We start from the raw sequence: 22,552 nt of genomic DNA on the forward strand, positions 1-22,552 counted from the left end.
ACCCAGAGATAGAGACAGGCTTAACCCAGTCGTGGCCTCTTTCCCCTTCTCTTTTTCCACTCCCTAAAAAAGAAGGAGGATTATCCGACTGGGCCGCCAGGTCTAGTCGGGGGGTGTCCCTCCCAAGGGGAGGACACCGTGGAGACCACACCTCGCCCCAAGAGAGGGGGGGATATTTAAGTGGAAGAATACATCACATGGTCTTTCCAACCATGTGGAGAGCCTTCAAGGTAGATCCTACCCAATGGGGGAGGAGTTACTACAACATGGAGACTGAGGGGCTCTGCCCAAGGAAGACGCAGTTTGCCAGTAGGGAAACGAACTAGTGGAAGATATAGATCGCATGGGGTTAGCCTTACAGGGAACCGCCACATGCGGAGCACCTACCCCAGAACCGGGCTCTTAGTTAGCGCGTGTACTGGGCCGGCAGCGAGTCTCTCCGAAAACTCGACTGCCACAGGGCTCGGAGGAAGTCAACCAGGGAACAACTTTTGTGAACACTACTGGGAATTAACAGCGCACGTCTTCAGCTCAAAAGGAGGTGGAAGGCGCTATGTGCAAGCGATACACCCGGCCAGCTATCCCGGGCTTATCCGCTTGTGTTGCGTGCCACTACCTGGGACGAAACCGGTTCCACCCGGAGGTTGTAGAACCTTGCAAAGGTGTTGGGTGTTGCCCAGCCCGCTGCTCTGCAATGTCTGTTAGAGAGGCACCTCTGGCCAGGGCCCAAGAAGCCGCTACACCACGGGTAGAATGGGCTCGTAGCCCTACCGGGGGCGGCATGTTTTGGGCGAGACATGCCATAGTTATGGCGTCAATGAGCCAGTGGGCGATGCTCTGCTTGGAGACAGTGCTTCCTTTCCGCTGTGCACCAAAGCAGACAAAGAGCTGCTCAGAGATTCTAAAGCTCTGCGTGCGATCCAAATAGATGCGTAAAGCGCGCACCGGACACAGCAACGACAGGGCTAGGTCTGCCTCCTCCTGGGGCAGCGCTTGCAGGTTCACCACCTGGTCCCTAAAAGGAGTGGTGGGAACCTTGGGCACATAGCCCGGTCGGGGGTCTCAGGATCACGTGAGAATAGCCCGGACCGAACTCCAGGCATGTTTCGCTGACAGAGAACGCTTGCAGGTCACCTACCCTCTTGATGGAAGTGAGCGCAGTCAGGAGGGCAGTCTTCAAGGAGAGTGCCTTAAGCCCGGCTGACTGCAAAACTCAAAAGGGGGCTCTCTGTAGACCCTGAAAAACTACAGAGGTCCAATGAGGGAACAAGGCGTGGCCTGGAGGGATTCAGCCTCCTGGCGCCTCTTAGGAACCTGATGATCAGATCATGCTTCCCTAAGGACTTACCGTCGACTGCGTCATGGTGTGCTGCTATGGCAGCAACGTACACCTTCAAGGTGGAAGGGGACAGCCTCCCTTCCAACCTCTCTTGCAGGAAGGAAAGCACTGATCTGACTGCGCACCTCTGGGGGTCTTCCTGATGGGAAGAACACCACTTAGCGAACAGACACCACTTAAAAGGCATACAGGCGCCTCGTAGAGGGAGCCCTAGCCTGAGTGAATGTGTCTACCACCGCAGGTGGGAGACAGCTTAGGTCTTCCGCATCCCGGAGGTCTGGGCGTGGGTGCCGGATGGTGCCCCTTCCCTGAGAAAGAAGGGCCTTTCTCAGGGGAATTTGCCCGGGGGGAGCTGTCACGAGGAGCGTGAGGTCGGAGCACCACGTCTGGGCAGGCCAGTAGGGTGCTTACCAGGACGACCTTCTCCTCGTCCTCCCTGACCTTGCACAGGGTCTGTGCGAGCAGGCTCACTGGGGAAAACGCATATTTGCGAATGCCAGGGGACCAGCTGTGTGCCAGCGCATCTATGCTGAGGAAGGCCTCGGTGAGGGCGTACCAGAGCGGGCAGTGGGAGGATTCTTGGGAGGCGAACAGGTGCACCTGTGCCTGACTGAATCGACTCCAAATCAGCTGGACCACCTGAAGGTGGAGTCTCCACTCTCCCTTGAGGGTAACCTGTTGTTACGGCGCGTCCGCCGAAGTGTTGAGGTTGCCCGGGATGTGAGTGGCTTGCAGCGACTTGGTGCTGCTAACTCCGTTGGAGTAGACGGCGGGCGAGTTATGACATACAGCGGTTCGCAGACCACCTTGGCGGTTGACATATGCTACCGCTGCCGTGCTGTCTGTCCAAACTAGCACGTGCTTGCCCTGGATCAACGGCCGGAACCTCCGCAGGGCGAGCAGAATTGCCAGTAACTCAAGGCAGTTGATGTGCCAACGCAGCTGCGGACCCGTCTAGAGGCCGGCGGCTGCGTGCCCGTTGCCAACACCGCCCCAGCCCATTTTGGAGGCATCTGTCGTGACCACGACACGCCTGGAGACCAGTTCTAGCAGAACACCTGCTCGTGGAAACGAGAGGCCGGTCCAAGGGCTGAAAAGACGGTGACAGACCGATGTAATGGCCACGCGGTGTGTCCCGTGGCGCCATGCCCGTCTCGGGACTCGAGTCTGGAGCCAGTGCTGAAGCGGCCTCATATGCATCAACCCGAGCGGGGTGGCCACCGCCGAGGACGCCATATGCCCCAGGAGCCTCTGAAAATGTTTCAGTGGAACCGCTGTTTTCTGTTTGAACGCCTTCAAACAGGCCAGCACCGACTGGGCGCGCTTGTTCGTAAGGTGCGCCGTCAAGGAGACTGAGTCCAACTCCAAACCGAGAAAAGAGATGCTCTGAACCGGGAGGAGCTTGCTCTTTTCCCAGCTGACCCGAAGCCCTAGTCGGCTGAGGTGTGAGAGCACCAGGTCCCTGTGTGCACATAACCCATCTCGAGAGTGAGCTAGGATTAGCCAGTCGTCGAGATAGTTGAGCATGCGAATGCCCACCTCCCTTGACGGGGCAAGGGCAGCCTCTGCGATCTTCATAAAGATGCGAGGAGACAGGGACAGGCCGAAAGGGAGAACTTGTACCGATACGCCTGACCCTCGAACGCAAACCGCAGGAAGGGTCTGTGTCGAGGAAGGATCGAGACGTGAAAGTACGCATCCTTCGGGTCTACCGCCGCGAACCAATCTTGATGCCGGACGCTTGCTAGAATGCGTCTTTGCGTCAGCATCTTGAACAGGAGTCTGTGTAAGGCCCGGTTCAGTACTCGCAGGTCCAAGATTGGCCGCAACCCACCGCCTTTTTTCGGTACAATGAAATAGGGGCTGTAAAACCCCTTCTTCATCTCGGCTGGAGGGACAGGTTCTATCGCGTCCTTCCGTAGGAGGGTAGCGATCTCCGCGCAAGGTAGCAGCGTTTCCATCTTTCACCAAGGTGAAGTGGACACCGCTGGACCTGGGCGGATGCCCAGCGAAGTGAATCGTGCAGCCAAGTCGGACGGTCTGGACCAGCCCTCGCGACGGACTGGAAAGCGCAAGCCATGCGTCCGAGTTCCGCGCAAGGGGAACCAAAGGGAAAACATCATCGGATGTACCGGCGGGTGGGGCCTCGCGGCGGGGCGGAGCTTGAGGTGCCACACCACATCGTGGCCGTGCTGAGTCCGAGGACATCGAAGCACTTACCTGGCTCCTTGTGACCACCCCCGGAACAGCCTGGGACGGGGGAGGAAGAGGCCTGTCCTCATGACCCGTGGAGACTGTCACATCGGGGGCGGATTTGTGCCACAGCTGGGTACTCAGGGCGGGAGACCGCCGCTGGAGCGCCAACCTGCCAAATGGAGTGGTGGACGGTGGTCGTGATGCCAGCCGTACACACCGAATATGTGACCCAGGGAACAAGGAAACCACTCTTGCGGAGCTCTTGAGTACTGCAGCCACTTGGGCATGCAGCGCAATTAAATGCAAAAGGTAACAAAAAGAAGATCTGCTTACCAGCTCCAGAGCAGCGGGTTTCGTTGTCCCTGGGTCACCCGTCTCAGGGGCGCTTCGAAGACCTCCGTGGGTTCTTCGGTGCCGGCTGTGAGACGGGTGGCGTCGGCTTCCTGCGGTGGGCTCCACGCCGGGGCCGGGCCGGAGGGGCGGGCTGCGGCGGAGCTGGTGCAGTCACCGCAGGGGGACACCCTCGGCGATGAGTAGTTGGGGTGCAGGATCTTGAGCCACGCCGGGGCAGGACAAGCCGGCTAGCATCCATCTACTGCTCTACCATCGAGAACTGCTGGGCAAAGTCCTCGACGGTGTCGCCGAATAGGCCCGCCTGGAAAATGGGGGCAGCAAGGAATCGTGTCCTGTCGGCCTCACCCATCTCGACCAGGTTGAGCCAAAAGTGGCGCTCCTGGACCACTAGTGTGGCCATCGTCCGCCCGGGAGACCGCGCCGTGACCTCCGTCGCTCGGAGAGTGAGGTCGGTCGCCGAGCGCAGTTCCTGCATCAATCCCGGGGCGGAACTACCCTCGTGCAGTTCCTTTAGCGCCTTGGCGGACTTGCAGGAGAGCCATGGCGTGCAGGGCGGAGGCGGCTTGTCCAGCAGTGCTGTAGGCTTTGACCGTCAGAGACGACGTAAACCTACAGGCCTTGGACGGGGGCTTTGGGCACCCACGCCAGGTGGCGGCGCTCTGCGGGCATAGGTGCACCGCGAGCGCCTTTATCCACCGGGGGATTGCCGAATAACCCTTGGCCGCCCCACCATCGAGGGTAGTGAGAGCGGGGAAGCTGAAAAGATCGGGACCGGGCAGTAAAAGGTGCCTCCCGCGACCTTGTCAGCTTTTCATGCACTTCCGGGAAGAAAGGAATGGGGCAGGGCGTGGCTTTGAGCGGCGCCGCAAGCCCAGGAACCAATCACAGAGCCGCGAGGGTTCAGGGAAGAGCGGTGAAATCCACTCTAACCGACGCTCGCGGCTGTCCGGGAAAGCATGTCGTCATCTCCGGGTCAGCCTGTGACTGGGCGATCGACCCCGAAGGGAGGAGCCCAGCCGAGGCTTCTGACTGGACGAGCCCGCTCTCCGATGCTGCGCTCGAGAGCTCATCACTTTCGCGGGCTCCGAATAAGAGGTCGAACTCGCCGTGAAACGAGCTGGCGGACTCACCCGGAAGCCGATCGGGGCAGACGAGCGTGCTGGGGAATGGGAGGTCCGCGGGGGGATACCCGGCGGAAGCGGTCCCATTGGGGTCCCCAAATCGCCCCCAGTGCTAGCCGCGCTGGCCTCAAACCCGTGGGTAAAAGGACCGAGGCGGGAGCCTCTGGGGTGGCTCGCTTCCTTACGAAGGCGAGCCGCGACCGCAACGTTGCCATGGACACATTCTCGCAATGAGAATGTGACCATCCACGAATGCTGTCTCCGCGTGAGCAGTGCCCAGACATGAAAGACAGTGATCGTGACCGTTAGAAGGCGAGAGATAACGAGCACAACCAGGAATAACACACAATCGGAAAAGCATCTTTAAAAAGACGCGTCTTTAAAAAGACGTTCCGTGTGTGCGCTCTTTTAGAGAAATATATACTCTTTTAGAGGGGAAAAATGCTCTTTCAGAAAATATACTCTCTAGTTTTTCTGCCGAAGCGCCCAGGGGCATTCTCTGCAGTGCACCAGTGCAGAGGAGGGAGAAGCCGCTGAAATGCGCCGTCAGATCCAGCAGGTGAATGAACAGTAGTATTCAGCTCAATGAGCATGACCGTTCGGCTCCGAAGAGAAAATCTGAATGAGTGGTTGCATACCAGCTCCTTTTATACCCGTATGTTCGGGGGAGTGGCATGCAAATACCACTCGCCAATTTTCATTGGCTTTTTATCAATGACCAGAGGTGTCTCGGGCTCCCAAGAGTGACCCCTAGTGTCACTACATCGACACCAACGTCGAGTGAGTGACAGATAGGGAACTGGACATACTTCTGCTAACTGAAACCTGGCAAACACCTAATGATTTTCTACAACTAAATTTGCTTATCCCCATGGATAAAAATATTTGTCTAAACCTCAACCTCATGGCAAGGGAGGCAGACTAGCTGTTGTTTGTCGAGATGGCATGTTTTTGGCGGTTTTGACTGAATTTCATAATGTCATGTCTTTTGAATATCTGGCTCTCAAGATTGTTGATGAAACTCCTCTCATTGTGTTATTGATTTATCGACCTCCAAAGTATCAGCCTCACTTTTTCTCTGAACTTAGTGAAATACTCACTCTTGCCTGTGCTATATCTCCCCATGTTATACTGCTTGGTGATTTCAATATCCATGTTGATACTGACTGTTTAAATGTAACTGAACTCATGAATGTTCTTGAATGCTTCAATTTAACACAGCATGTAAATTTGTCTACCCATTCCCATGGTCATATACTTGACTTAGTTTGTACATCAGGTCTTAATAATGTTTCTACAATTGTTACACAAATTAGCATCGCGGATCACAAACTTATAGAATTTTCATTTAATTTTCCTCGCTGTAAGTCATACAAGAAAACTGTGGTATCTTATCACAACCTCAAAGCAGTCAACCCCTCATCATTCTCCACCTCTGTCTATGCACCTTTACTTTCTGACTCTTCGAAACTGTCTTGTCCTTCAAATATCCTCTCAAATTATAATTCAGCTATCTCAGCTGCTCTTGAAGAGCACACCCCCATCAAAACAAAGCTGGTGCCCTCTTCTCGCTCATCACCTTGGTTTACTCCTGAACTGCGGGCATTGAAGAGAGCGGGTTGTCATCTTGAACGACTCTGTAGAAAAACAGGCCTCACTGTACATTCCTTAGCTTTTAAGGAACATCAGCTGAAGTACAGCACTCAACACTGCACATAAATGTACTTCTCCTCTATCATCCAAAAAGCAAGTTGTAGACCTAGAGCCCTCTTTGCTACGGTGAACAAGCTAATTCACTTGCCGGCTCAGGACTCACACAGCTCTGATGAACTTTGTGACTCATTTCTGCACTTCTTTCAAGATAAAATTGTTTCCATTTACCAAACATTCACGTCAACCATTTCTGAAGATCTTCTCCACGAATGTCTGTCTGAACACCCTATTCACCCTTTCTCCTCCTTCACTCCCACTAGCCCATCATCAGTCAGTGATCTAATTTTACATTCAAACTCATCATCCTGTCAGATGGACCCTGCCCCAACCTCCCTTCTTAAACACTGTGAGTCAGTCATTTTGGCACCTATTTTGCATGTGATAAACACACCTCTTGCATCTGCCATTGTTCCTACTGATCTTAAAATTGCCACTGTTACACCAGTCCTTAAAGTTCCCAACTTAGATCCATCTTCCCTCTGCAACTATTGTCCTATTTCTAACCTGCCTTCTGGAAAAAGTTGTAGCCTCCCAGTTACAATCATATCTTGCAGCCAATAATCTCTATGACCCTTTCCAATCTGGTTTTCTCCTATTCCACAGCACTGAAACTGCTCTCTTGAAGGTTATTAATGATCTCCTCCTCTCTGCTGACTCTGGAGATCTCAGTATTCTGATCTTGCTTGACCTGAGTTCTGCTTTTGACACAGTATGCCACAAAACACTTCTTTCCCAACTTTCAGATATTGGTATTACTGGCACTGCTCTATCCTGGTTTTCTTCCTACCTCACTAACAGACAATATTTCATCTTGATTCAGAAAAACAAATTCCCTATCGCTCCTCTCACTCAGGGTATCCCCCAGGGTTCTGTACTGGGCCCACTACTGTTCATAATTTACGTTCTCCCACTTGGTCAGATCATCCGTCATCATGGTCTCAGTTATCACTGCTATGCTGATTACACCCAGATTTATACATCTGCATGTTTTGATGAAACACATGCCATCAGCTCATTAACTGCCTGTATCAATGATGTAAAAATTTGGTTAAACAGTAATTTCCTGAAATTCAATGCTGACAAAACTGAGATCATGATTTCTGGGCCACAAACACTTATAAGAAATATTGACATTTGTGTCAATATTGATGGAAATCTGACCAAACCCTCTAAAACCATTAAGAATCTGGGAATCACTTTTGATCCATATATTACTTTTGAAGCCCACATCAGAACCATCAATAAAACTGCTTTCTTCCATCTACGTCACATTGCATGACTTCGACCCATTCTCAGTTTGAAGGATGCAGAATCACGAATTCATGCTTTCATAACATCACATCTTGACTACTGTAACTGCCTCTTTACTGGCCTACCAGCTAAAACTATTGCCCGATTACAATACATCCAAAACTATGCAGTTAGAGTTCTCACTAATGCCAAGCCTTCTGCACACATTACTCCCATCTTGTCTAGTCTTGGCTGCCTGTCTCATGCCATATTAAGTTTAAAATGCTTCTCCTGACATACAAAGCCCTCAATGATCTGGCACCTCATTATATATGTGATCTGCTGCATCCATACACACCTGCACGCACTCTTTGTTCTTCCAATTCCAAATTGTTGTCTATCCCCAGATTTCATCTATCCACTTTTGGTGGGAGATCCTTCAGTGTAATTGCACCTAAACTGTGGAACTCTCTACCTCAGAGACTCCGTGACATCTCCTCTATTTCTATCTTTAAATCTCAGCTTAAAACACATCTTTTCTCAGTGCATTATCTATCTATTATTGATTGCTGTTTTCTTTCCCCCTTTATATTTGAGATTGTAACTTCTGTTGAAATGTATATTAATGTACTTTGTCCTGTTAAATGTCTATAGAGTGTAAAGTGTCCTTGAGCTTGTTGAAAGGGCGCTATATAAATAAAACGTATTATTATTATTATTTGTTTTGTTCTGCTTTGGTTTGTATTATAAAAGACTTATAAATTGAGTGTATGCTTTTTAATAAAGGTAAAAAATGTAAAAGCCCCATTCAAATATGAATGAAATACAATGGCCTTAAAAGGTATTTGGACACCTAAGCCACATTTAATGTTATGAATTTCATTGCATTGATTAGAAAATAAAGAAGAATTTATTATCAAGAAGTACCGTAAAGGGTGATGGCATGCGAGGATCTGACGTTTGAACGGTGAGCTCTTTGCACTTTGCTGGTTTTAACACTTTTAATGCTATAAACCAGTGAGATTCGATCCACTCTGTTTCATAACTGTTCTAGGAGGACAATATGTCAAAGAATTAAAAATTCTCAGGCTCTCGAGACATTAAAAGACACTTACGTGCTCAAGCTGATACCCCCGAAAGGGCCGCGAGCCAGGGAGTCAATTTGGTCGGAGAAATGCGGGAAATGCGGCGAGAGTTGCTGGGCATGTCAGCAATGCTGACGAAGGTCGTTGCTGACATGGAGGATCTGGCTGTCATACGTCGATCGATCACTGCCATGGAGGCGAAGTTCTCTGAGATGGTTACAAGAGTGGGGGATGCCGAGAAACGGATCGATTATCTGGAGTCATCGGAGAGGGAATTATCTGCTAATCTGCTAGCAACCAAGGTGTATTTGGAGCATGACTGGGAGAAGTTAGAGGACATGGATAACTGTAGCTGGCGGAATAGCGTCCGTATTGTCGGAATTCCTGAGGCCAAAGAGGGTTGGGATATGGTGAAATTCCTGGATGGGCTCCTTCCGAATCTGCTCGACATTAACAGGCCATAAGCTGGAAATCAAGTGAGCTCACAGGGTTCCGGCGTGTAGATCCATGGAGGGAGACAGGTCCCGATCAATTCTGGCCAAATTTCTGAGATCATCCGATAAATGATCGTGTTACGTGAGGCAAGGAGTAAAGGAAGGCTTTCTTGGAAAAACCACAGCATTTTCTTGTTTGCAGACTTGCGAATTCGACAAGAGAGAAATGTGATTGATTCAAGGAATGCAAGAAACTTTTACATCAACAGAAGGTCGCTTTTCCACTGATATTCCCGGCCAAATTGAGAATAGATGCTAATGAGGGCCGTAAAACATTCACATGCCCACAGCAAGCGATGTCCTAAATAAAGTCAATAGAGTAAGTAAGTAATTTTGTGATACTCACATTGCAGCCGAATGGACCGGCTCACTGATCATTCGCTTGACTGTTTGAGGAAACTAAACGTTTTATTGGTGCCGGTTCCACCTAGCGGCTGGAGTTTATTTTGCAGTGTGGCACACCTTTGGGACAGTTTTGTGGATGAATCTACACGCTATTTGAGTTTGTTCCACCTATTGGCTGGAGTTTGTTTTATAGATTATCTTTTGCTGTGTAATTCTGTCTCACAAAATTTGTATAGAAACACTGGACTTGAGCAATCCAATGGCAAAGTTGTCGCAGGGGTCCTCGTAGGCGTACATGGACTGTTTGAGTTTGGAGGGATGGATGCCAGTTGGCGCTGTCGTGTGCGGGGGCTAATGTACACGTTTTTCTTTGTTCCGGGGGATGTTCGAGTTTTAATGGTTACACCAGTGTTGGAATATGGTCTTTATAATCTTGTTTTTGACACACAATCTATTTTCTATGTCAAAATGTCAAATGTTAATATGAGTGGATCGCCTCTCTCCACGTGGAATACATTTTTTTTTTCATAAGCGTAAGAAATATGATATAGTGTTTCTTCAAGAAATTCACCTTTCTCCGCAGGAAGTGGAAAAATTTGGAAAGATATGGGGTGGGCATTTTTTTTTTTATAGTACTGGCTCAAGTAAGAGCCATTACGCTGATAAGTAAACTACAATCTACAACTCAAATGTCTCAAACAGAGTAAAGATAAATTAGGAAGAGTCATTATTGTTTTAGCTGAAAATCAGGGGCAAAGTCTTATTTTGGCTAATATTTATGCACCTAACGTGGATGATCAGGGCTTTTTTATAGATCTTGAAGGGATGTTGCAAGCTGCTGGCACCCCTCATGATATAATATTGGGAGGAGACTTTAATCTATTGATGGACTCAGTCCTTGATCATAGTGAAGCAAGCCCCTTAGAGCAACATTGACACTTCACAGCATTTGTAAAAATCTTGGTCTTACAGATACGTATTTGGAGACTTTTGAACCCATCTGGTAGGGACTATACATTTTTTTCATCAGTCCATAAGATTTACTCTAGAATAGATTTTTTTATTTTTATATCTAAGTCCCTCATTTCATCTGTTGTTGATTGCTCAATTGGAAACATTTTAGTCTCAGATCATGCCCTGGTATGTCTAGAGGTGTTGCCACATACGGAGAAAAAGAAATCATATAGTTGCCATTTTAATGTATCCCTTTTGCAAAATCCTGAATTCCAACAAATGCTAAAGACTGAAATCAATGTCTATATGGAGACCAACTGGTCCTCAGTATCCTCTGTGGGCATGGCTTGGGAGGCACTTAAGGCGGTTCTTAGGGGCCGGATCATACAGTATGCCTCATTCACCAAAAAATCCAAAGCACAAGAACTCATGAAATTGGAAGGGAATATTAAAAGTGCCGAGGCAGGGCTGAAGCACCAAATGTCGTCTAATAGTCTCAGAGAATTGACCTGACTGAAATACAGATATAATACTATTTTGTCGCAGAAGTTGGAGTTTTGTCTATTCAGGGCAAGACAGTCAAACTTTGAGTCAGGGTACAAAGCAGGGAAACTTCTGGCTAGATATATAAAACAGAGAGAGTCTTTTCTACCATTCCCTCAGTGAAATATGCTGGTGGTGAAATATTTACCTCAGCCATGGATATTAATAATGCTTTTAAATAATTCTATCTTGATCTCTATAGTTCCACATCTTCGTCTACTGATGAAGATGTTAGAAACTTTGTGGAACCATTAGAACTTCCTAAACTGACATCTGAGCAAAAAAATTCTTTTGATTCTGAGATAAACTTGGAGGAGCTTGGTGAGGTAATAAGGCCTTGCCTACAGGCAAGGATCCGGGGCCAGACAGCTTTGCCGCTGAATTTTTTAGATCTTATGCTACAGAACTGGCTCCACTTTTGCTAGACGTTTATATGGAATCATTAAAGAATGGAAACTTCCGCCAACTAAGACACAAGCCCAGATCAGTCTGATTCTTAAAAAGGATCAGCGAGTGTAAGAGTTACCGTCAAATTTCCCTGATCCAGCTAGACGTTAAAATATCGATGAAGTTATGACATCTCTTATACATATACAGTAGATCATGTGGGGTTTATTCGGGGTGGGGGTTTATTATCTTTTTAAGATTTTGGAAATGTATGTGTTCAGGAATACTTTTATTGGATGGATTAAGTTACTTTATAGACACCCGGTAGCGGCGGTACAAACAAATTGATTAATTTCAGATTATTTTACTCTGGATAGGGGCACCTGGCAGTGTTGCCCTCTTTTTTTGTGTGATTTAGTTAGAGTTAATTTTGACCCTTTAATAAAAAGTTTTTCGAGCGATGTGGGCAGGTGAGCTTCATTACATTTATCTATGATTGGGAAGGTTAATGTTATTGAAATGAATTGTATTCCAAAATTCAACTACCTGCTACAATCTCTTCCTATAGATGTACCCCTCTCTTATTTCAAGCAATTTGATAGCACAGCGAAGTCCTTCATTTGGAATGGTAAACATCCCAGATTACATTTCAGTAAATTGCATAGGCCGATTGACAAAGGTGGGCTAGCCAAGATTTTTTTATTATTATGCATTCGGTCTCAGACATTTGGCTCATTGGTTGCTTCCACCTGAGAGAGCCCCTCCCTGGTTTTGTAATGAACCGGAAGTTCTTGCTCCTATTTCTCCATTGCAAAGCCTCTCTATCAAACAAATCGGAGAAGTTAAGTTACACCCCGTTAGCTCGCATTTGCTCTCGGTATGGACAAAAGTGTCCAGAGTGTTTAATTCAGACATTTATTTAAATGTAGCCTCGAGCATATGGCTGAACCCAAAACTATGTATTAATAAGTCCCCTTTCTGCTGGACAGAGTGGATTGAGAGGGAGGTTAATACGCTATACCTATATGAGAGCAGAGTGTTGAGATCCTTTGAAAATATGGTTCAACATTTTGGGATTCCCAGATCTCAGTTCTTTAGGTATTTACAGCTGCACCACCTGCTCTGTACAATTTTTGGGAGTAGCATACACCCCCCTAAAGCGGCAGATACTCTTGGAGTGTTTATTACTGCCTTTGGAAAAGGTCATGAGGCATCAGTGTATTACTCCCTGCTAATTCAGAGTCTTGGGGACAGAGCTTCAACTTCTCACAAGAGGTTATGGGAGAAAGATTTAAACTTGGTATTGGAGGAGGGAGTGTGGGCTAGGATTCTAAAAAATGTCAAGTCTACATCTAGAAGTGCAAGGGTGCATCTTATGCAATTTAAGATTTTACATCAATTCTATTGGACCCCCTCTAGATTGTATAGGCTTGGTCTGAAAGACACACCCACCTGCTGGCTATGCCAATCAGAAGATGGGGACACAACCCATGTTTTCTGGTGGTGTGTTAAGATCCAAGAATTTTGGTTGAGGGTTCAGAGTTTTATGTTTGACTTATTGGGCACTCAAATTTCATTTTGACCCAGACTCTGTATTTTAGGCAATGGGGCGGTCATTAATATAGGGGATAAACACATAAAAAATTGGTTCATAGCCAGTGTTATTATCAGCAGACAGATTGTTCTAAGGGGATAGAAGTCGGCTGGAGCACCCTCATTTCAAGAGTGGTGCACAGAGATGGGGAGAGTGGCGGCATTCGAGGAAATGTCATGTAGAAGGCTGGGAAACTTAGATTTATTTGATAGCAATCGAGGCAGCTACTTGGCCTTCTTGGAGGGCTCTCGGGGAGGGGCAGTGGAGAGAGAAGTATAGTTTTAAATGTGTGTGATTATTATTATAATATATATTATTATTTTTTATTTATATATCTATTTTTGTGTGTGTGTGTATACTCATGTGTGACCACAGGGATGTTTGTTAAGGGTCAGGGTGGGGTTGGGGATTGGGAGGGGTAATAGTGGGGGTTAAATGTTGATTCTGTGAATATATGTTTTGCTTGTCTTTGTCAATTTTGTGAATCAATAAAAAGTGTTCATCAGAAAAAAAAAGTACTGTATAGCACAGACATTTTTTAAGCAAAACATTTCACAAAAGAAGTTTGTTACTTTTCAAATTGTAAAATGATAGATGTACTTTCTAAAATGAAGACAAAGTATTTGGACATGTTCTGTTTGTCAAACTTTCTTGGAACATGTCCACAGTTAATCAGAATCTGAATCAGAATGAGCTTTATTGCCAAGTATGCTTACACATACAAGGAAGTTGTCTTGGTGACAGAAGCTTCCAGTGCACAAACAATACAACAAGACAGAGATAATAATAAAAAAATAGAATACAAATAAAAAATGAATAGAAAACATATGTATAGAAATACACATTCAGACAAAAAGAAAAAAGAAAAAAAAATTATGAACAAATACAAATACAAATCTGTTATATACAGATGCAAGGGAATGTAATGCAGAAGAGGTAGGATATGTTAAATAAATATAATTGACTAAGCTGTGTATTGTACGTAATTATTGCACAATGGGGCAGTTTTAACTGTTCATTAAATGGATAGCTTGAGGGAAAAAAAACTGTTCCTGTGCCTGACGATTCTGGTGCTCAGTGCTCTGTAGTGCCTGCCAGAAGGCAACAGTTCAAAAAGGTGGTGGGCTAGGTGAGTGGGGTCCAGAGTGATTTTTCCAGCCCTTTTCCTCACTCTGGAAGTGTACAGATCTTGAAGGGAGGGCAGGGGGGCAACCAATAATCCGCTCAGCAGTCCGAACTGTCCTTTGTAGTCTTCTGATGCCCAATGTAATGTAATGAACTACACCCATGGTTACTCTGCTAAAAATCACCTTGACACAAGTTGGTCGAAATTCATTGCAAAAATGGCCAAGAAAAGTGACATTAGTTTTGAAAAAAGGTCTAGCAGCATTTGTTTGCAGATGCCTCTTAGTTTGATACTGTGTATCTAATGCAATATCATTAATACATTTTAAAGTGTGACTTAGTGTCCAAATACTGTATATATTTTAAAATCGTAATTCTCAAAGGACTGACTGATTGTCTGCTCAATCTCTGCATAGGTTGCTCTGGACTTGTGGTCTCCCCTTTCACCGTGTCCTCATGAACCCAATGGCGCAGCTGTACTACAAGAGGGCTAGTAACTCCCCGTACCGCGACCGTATCCCGCTGCAGATCGTGAGGGCGGAGGTCGAGCTGTCTGCTAAAGAGCGGGCCTATCTTTCAGCGGTGGAGAAGGGCGACTACGCTGGAGTGAAGCAGGCCCTTGAGGAGGCTGAGATCTATTACAACATCAACGTGAACTGTCTGGATCCATTGGGCCGCAGCGCACTCCTCATCGCTATAGAGAATGAGAACCTGGAGGTGATGGAGCTGCTGTTGAGTCACGGTGTGATCATGGGCGATGCGCTCCTCTACGCCATCCGCAAGGAGGTGGTGGGAGCTGTGGAGCTACTGCTGTCATACAGGAAGCCCACTGGCGAGAAACAGGTGTGTGAGGATGTAACTTCTTTTTGCAAACAAAACTGCAAAAACAGTTTTCAGGAAAACAACTTATGAGTGGCTTACTTATAGTTATCTATCCACATTACCTGGGAAAGGAGAAAGTATTTTAAAGGGATAGTTCACTAAAAAATTTAAATTATGTCATAATTTACTCACCCTTAATGTTGTTCAAAACCCGTATAAGTCATCTTTCTTATGTGGAACCAAAAAGGGAAAATGTTAATTAATATTCCATTGCTTCTTTTCAAAGGCAGTGGATAGTGCCTCACTTTTAAGCTTAAAAAGGACCCTTTTTAAGGGTACATCATATTCTTTCAGTAGTATGGAATAATATGAGTTAGTGATAGATTAGTTTCCTTTGGTGTAAGCCGCATCGTACGGTTCAGCATCAGGATTCTCGCTTGGACCATCAGATCCTGCCGGAAGGCGATGACGGCAGGGGAGAGAAGCTTACACCTTACAGCAGCACAGGACCTAAACTGGTGGTGTTAGGGTGGCAGTGGGTGAAAGCAACGCAGCATAACGAGTAATGAGAGACAGCTGTGGGACCTTAAAAGGCATAGGCTAGATCAGTGGTTCTCAACTGGTTTTGCTTTGGGACCCAGATTTTACACTGAACATCACGTGGTGACCCACCATAACAATAAAAAAAAGCATAACCTGTATATAATGTATCCTGGGTTGTATTTTCTTTTATCTTATATAAATATAGTTTAAGTATAAATGCATGTATCAATTGCATTATTTTTGTTGTTGATGTCAACCAAAAAAAGATACAGGAAGTTTTTCCTCCCCCCTTTTAAAATTTGATGAGCATATTTATTTATGAGTCCATTATATTTATTATCCAGTTTGTTTCCTATTTCAAACATAATTCAAACAGAACATATATTACACAGGAGGAAAACTTTGTTCATAATTTTTCCCTGCTGCCCGCAACCCAGTCCGAATAGGCCCACGACCCACCAGTTGAGAAACACTGGGCTAGATCATGATTGGATGAGATGCTGAAATTGAATGATTGAATGATGTAATGCTTACAATGAGTCCTCTGCCAGAATTATCACTTAGGCTTCCATTTCCAAGTCTTCTGAAGGCATACAGTGAGAAACAACCTTGTTGTTTGGTGCTAAAAACAACACAGGTGAACATAAACAAGCCTCTCTCACATATTCATGATTGCGCAACAGATGTCAAGATTTTCACTGAAAAATTATTTACATTTTGGGTTGTTCTTCACCAAAACCCATCGTATGTCTTCATAAGACTTGGACTACGTTTATGACACTTTCGTGTGCTTTAAGTTTTAAAGTGAGTCCCTACCTACTGCTAATGTATCAAAAAGACCGACAGAATATTCATTTGTGTGCGCGTGTGTGTTTCATACAAGAAATAAGTCATACAGGGTTAGAACCACATGAGGGTGAGTAAATTATGACAGAATTTAAATTTTTGGGTGAAATATTCCTTTAATGGTGTTCTTAACAAAAGTTCGGGAGGAAAATGTACATTTAATTAAACCAATCAACGTTGGAGTAAGCGTATATAAGGCGCCACTTATCTCTGTCCTGCGACAGTTCTTCCGGCATCCCTCCACCACCCCAACTCCACCTTCATGGCTAATTACCACTAAATCAGATAAGGAAGTCCAGGGGGTACCTTGGGCTTGGGTTGAGTCTCGAGCTCGAGTCCTCCATTATGAACAGCGAGCTAAATATATTTACCTTCTCTTCATTCAAAGATTACATGAACATGCGAACTTGTGAAACATTAAAAGGTAACACTATATCTTCACGGTATAAAGTATTTGTAAAGCATCAGTTTATAGTTAATTCATTATTTAGAAATCTTTGTTCCCACATTGTTTATGCATTAATAAGAGTATATACAAATAGCAAGCAGGCTCAGGCGTGGCTGTGACGTGGCATGGAGCAGGCTCAGGCGTGGCTGTGACGTGGCATGGAGCAGGCTCAGGCGTGGCTGTGACGTGGCATGGAGCAGGCTCAGGCGTGGCTGTGACGTGGCATGGAGCAGGCTCAGGCGTTGGGGCAAAAGATGGCTTGGCGGCCATGACGAGGAACTCTGGCTCGGCGGCCATGTCGTGGAACGCTGGCTTGACATCCGCCTCCCCCACAGTGAACGTAGAACCAGTGATCTGCAGGTCAAGGTCGATATACTGAGCGAGGCTGAGGGAACTGCGACCACCAGGCATCAAAGTGGAGATAGGCTCATTTAGTCCAAATCGGAAACAGTCTTTGAGGGCAACCTCATTAAAGTCCACCTGGCAGGCCAGAGCGCAAAAGTCCTCAACATAATCCTCCAGGGGATGATTCCCCTGATGTAGGCGGAGGAGTTGGATTGCTGGGTTCATTGTTGGTGAAGTATTTCTGTAACGTAGCTGCTGGCACTGGCAATGATGAAGACGAAGACGAATTGAAGAACCCAAGTGCAATTTATTAAACAAAAGTGAAATTCAATAAAACCCTAACTATAAACTTGGAACATGAACATGAACATGAACATGAACATGAACATGAACTTAACCTGATATGAACAGCATACCAAACATATACAATACTTCACAAAGGACAATGGAAAACATGAGGGTATAAATACATGGACATGGGAGAACAAACCAATGAACAAACAGAACTCTAAACAAGATAATTCAACAGTAAACCAATGAAAACAAGACACATGAACATGGAGGGAAAACAGGAATCACATGACTAGGGAACCACATGACATGAACCAGGAACTAGAAATTTCAAAATAAAAGACATGAAATACAGGGTGTGCAAGAACTGAAGCACAATAAAGTGACATGTACCGCTGGCAGTCATTGCATTCATTTCTTTTTATCTCTAAATTCATTTTTAACCATGTGTAACGTTATAATGACATGCTAAATTAATGCCACTTTTATCAATGGATTAGGTAGGCCTGTTAATGTTTCCAAATATTAGGCTCTAAATATAGTGATAAAATCTGAAATTCAGTCATAATTCGATTAGATTATTTTGGAACAATTTATAATTATTTTACAATACAATAGTTTTTGTAAAATAATTATAAATCGTTCCAAAATAATCTAATCGAAACATGACTGAATTCCAGAATTTATCACTATACAAATGTAAGACACAAATGTAAATGGAGGGGCATTATGCACTATTCAGGAATATAGGCTATAATAGCTTTTATTAAAAAACAACAACAACAACAACAACAAAAAAAAGAAAACAGGTTATACATTGACTAGCTCCAAAAATAATTTTGGATAAGAAATAAATGTGTGGTGTATTGTGCAGAACATAAGAAGTCAAAGCAATAAGAATATTCAAAGCATTTATTGAGTATTCTTTGCATTTAGGGAACATTGGTTTATCTGTGACTGCAAATAAAAACAGAAAAATAATACTGATGTTACAAATTATCGAACCAATTTGAATAAAGGATAATGTCTGACTTGATGCAAACTAACAAACAGACGGTAAGTAGACTGTATTGCACAGATGTGGTAAGTATCGGTTGATCGTGCGTAATACACACTTCCCGTCAGCATATCATCTGACGGGAATATTTAACAATACTGAAACAGTAATTAAAAGATAAATGGAATCTGTCATGAATACAGGCAGATAAGTCTCATATTTAAATCAAGCAGGGTCACATAATTAGCAAATTAATGGCATATCTATCACATTGCTGTTTCAATGTGCTAACGCGGCAACCTCCACCACCCCACCACCACCAGTTGAGTCCCGTCCTGCATGGGGGTAGGCTCCTCGCCCCTGCCTCCTATCTCCGGCAGGATATGATGGTTCCGAGTACAACTTCTTTGGACTGCCAGACGGGGCTCTCTCCAAAGAGGGACATTACATTTCTGTTTTATATTCATCAAATAAATGTCATCTTAAATTTCACTCAAGTCTGCGAGTCTTCCTGATAGAACAAATAATTATCACAAGTAAAGGCGCGCAGTATATGGCCAAGAATATTCTCCAACTATTCCAAAAAAAGACAACGAATCACATATTTTACTTCACATCAATGTATCCTTACTGAAAGTGTCGATAAATATATTTTTGTAAAAACGTATTTTAATTTTGTGTGCAAACAAATGTTTTGGGTGGCATTTGCAAATCTTAAACATGCCATTGTTCGAGGTTAGCACATCCAAATGACAGTGGTCAGGTTCTTCTTTTGCTGTTTACAGAGTCTACGGCAGGCTATAATAGAAACAGGTGTGATTTCTCAGCTTACCTACATCAGTGATATCAGTCAGTTATAGACACATTTTATGTAAACAATTGCTAAAAATAATTGCTAACAGCAACTTTAAGGATGAGACCAAAGCCCTAGTAAAGTAAAGGTTCCATCTTTTTGAACTGAGATGCATAGCAGGCCTACAATTAATACTTTTTAGGAGAAAAATCTAAAAGAAAAAATATATACAGTACAGAGCTTAGATCAAGACCATTTTCTGTAAGCTTTGTTTTGTAAATTTCATCTATACACTTTTTCCCTCTTGGCTGTAAGTGGGGTTCTTGACTCTTTAAAGGGATAGTTCACCCAAAAATGAAAATTCCCTCATCATTTACTCAACCTCATGCCATCCCAGATGTGCATGACTTTCTTTGTTCTTCAGAACACAAATTAAGATTTTTAAAAGAATATCTCAGATCTGTAGGTACATACAATGCAAGTGAATGGTGACCAGAAATTTGAAGCTCCAAAAAGCACATAAATGCAGCATAAAAGTAATCCGAAAGACTCCAGTGGTTAAAACCATGTCTTCAGAAGTGATATGATAGATGTGGGTGAGAAACAGATCAATATTTAAGTCATTTTTTTAACTATAAATCTCTACACTCAAGCAGCTCTCCTAAGCACTCTTTTCTCTCGTTAGAGTTCTTCTTTTGTTTTTGATGATTCACATTCTCCGTGCATTGTGCACCTACTGAGCAAGCAGGAGAATCTATAGTAAAATTTGATGCACATATCAAATTCAAGGCTCTGATGCTCGCATACAGAACAGTCACTGGGTCTGCTCCAGCATACCTAAAATCATTTCTGCAGAGCTACACACCCACTAGAAGCCTGCGGTCGGCTAAGGAACGTCGCCTTGTTGTACACAAAGAGGCACCAAAACACTTTCCCGGACTTTCAGCTTCATCGTACCACGTTGGTGGAATGACCTTCCCAACTCCATCCGTGAAGCTGACTCACTCTCTGTCTTCAAAAAATGACTAAAAACACATCTTTTCCATGAGCACTTACCCAGTCATTAAAAGAAAAAAATAATAATAATAATAATAAAAAATCATAATTCTTGTTGCACATTAATCTGTTTTGAATACTATTCTGATGCTAGTGAAACTTTGTAATATGGCACTTTTCATACCACTGTCTCCTTAAGATGATTTGCTTATGTTTTCCTCTTTAGTTAGTCGCTTTGGATAAAAGTGTCTGCCAAATGAATAAATGTAAATGTAAATGTAAATGTAAATATTGATCTGTTTCTCTCCCACACATATCTTCGTTTGTGTTCTGCAGAAGAAATAATGGCATACACATCTGTGATGGCATAAGTTTGAGTGAATGATGAGAGAATTTTAATTTTTGGGTGAACTATCCCTTTAAATCCATTCATTGACTTTCGTGGCTTTTTCCGCCATTATGGAAATGTAAATATCTTCAAATTCAATCACACACCTCTTTGTGGCGAAAGCTAAAGAGATCAGGATGAATAAATTTAATATCTGAAGCTTTTGAAAAAATGCCTTGAAGAAATAGTTCACCCAAACATTAAAATTCTGTCATAATTTACTCATCCTCTTGTTACTCCTAAATCCGTATGACTTCCTTTCTTTCATGGAACAAGGTGAATGTTTGAAAAAATATCCTGGCCACTTTTTGGAAATTTCTCTCTGTTCCTTACACAATCATTTGGCTTTAGAAGACTTGCAGTGCACAAGTTGAAATGGACCACATTTACAGTGTGTTTCAGTAAATTTGGAGCTTAACACCCCTAGTTTTCATTAACTTTCAATATATAAACAAGACTGGCCAGGGTATTTTTCAAAAACTCATCAAAGACAGTAATGCAGGTTTGAAGTGAGATGAGGATGAGTAAATGATGACATAATTTTTATTCTGGGTCAACTCTTCCTTTTAACTGTGGCTCAAGTGTCAAAATTAAAAGTACAGCTCAGCGAAACCCACGATATTAAATGTTCAAGAGCAACTTTTATGTCTTTCTTAGTACAGTCAACAGAAAAACAATGATTTAGGGTTAGCTCACCCAGAAAATCTGTCATTAATCTGTCATAATCTGTTCTTTAATGAAACACAATAGGAGATGTTACGGAAAATGCGAGCCTCAGTCACCATTCACTTTCATTATAGAGAAAGAGAGAAAAAAGATGCAATGAAAGTGAATGGTGACAGAGGTTAAATTCTGTCAAACATCTCCTTTTGTGTTCCTCAGAAGAAAGTAAGTCCTACAGGTCTGTAACGACATGAAAGAGAGTAAAGGAGGAATTTTTTTTTTGGGTGAACATCACACTTGATAATTAGATGATTAATAGTCCCCAATTAATTGTATTTTATTTCTTGTTTTCACTCATGTAGATTCCTTCTCTCATGATGGACACGCAGTTTTCTGAATTTACACCTGATATCACACCCATCATGCTGGCTGCCCACACTAACAACTATGAGATAATCAAGCTGTTGGTTCAACGTAAAGTCACCATCCCACGACCGCACCAGATCCGCTGTGACTGTGTGGAGTGTGTGTCCAGCTCAGAGGTGGACAGCCTGCGCCACTCCCGTTCACGCCTGAACATCTACAAAACTCTGGCCAGCCCTTCTCTCATCGCCCTGTCCAGCGAGGACCCCATTTTGACGGCATTCATGCTGGGCTGGGAGCTGAAGGAGCTCAGTAAGGTGGAGAATGAGTTTTGGCAGGAGTATGAGGAGCTCTCGCAGCAGTGCAAACTTTTCGCTAAAGACCTGCTGGATCAGGCACGCAGTTCCCGTGAGCTGGAGACCATCCTGAACCATCGAGATGACCACAGCGAGGAACTGGACCCTCGTGAGGGCAGAGACCTGGCCAAGCTCAAACTAGCCATCAAGTACCACCAGAAAGAGGTGTGTATCTAAATTTTAAAGGGATAGTTCACCCAAAATGAAAATTCTGTTATTTA

The 22,552-nt window shown here is 44.4% G+C and overlaps 1 protein-coding gene across 1 annotated transcript in view; it reads left to right on the top strand.

The window, feature by feature from the left end:
* LOC127431044 (short transient receptor potential channel 5-like) overlaps positions 1–22,552 on the top strand; it is a 109,422-nt gene that overhangs the window by 34,249 nt on the left and 52,621 nt on the right. Inside the window, exons 2-3 of the mRNA XM_051681261.1 lie at positions 14,897–15,323; positions 21,975–22,496. Coding sequence (XP_051537221.1) covers positions 14,937–15,323; positions 21,975–22,496 — 909 coding nt within the window. The 5' untranslated portion in view covers positions 14,897–14,936. The remainder of the gene's footprint in view (positions 1–14,896; positions 15,324–21,974; positions 22,497–22,552) is intronic.

This window comes from Myxocyprinus asiaticus, chromosome 40 (genome assembly GCF_019703515.2).
Source record: "Myxocyprinus asiaticus isolate MX2 ecotype Aquarium Trade chromosome 40, UBuf_Myxa_2, whole genome shotgun sequence".
Taxonomy (NCBI): domain Eukaryota; kingdom Metazoa; phylum Chordata; class Actinopteri; order Cypriniformes; family Catostomidae; genus Myxocyprinus; species Myxocyprinus asiaticus.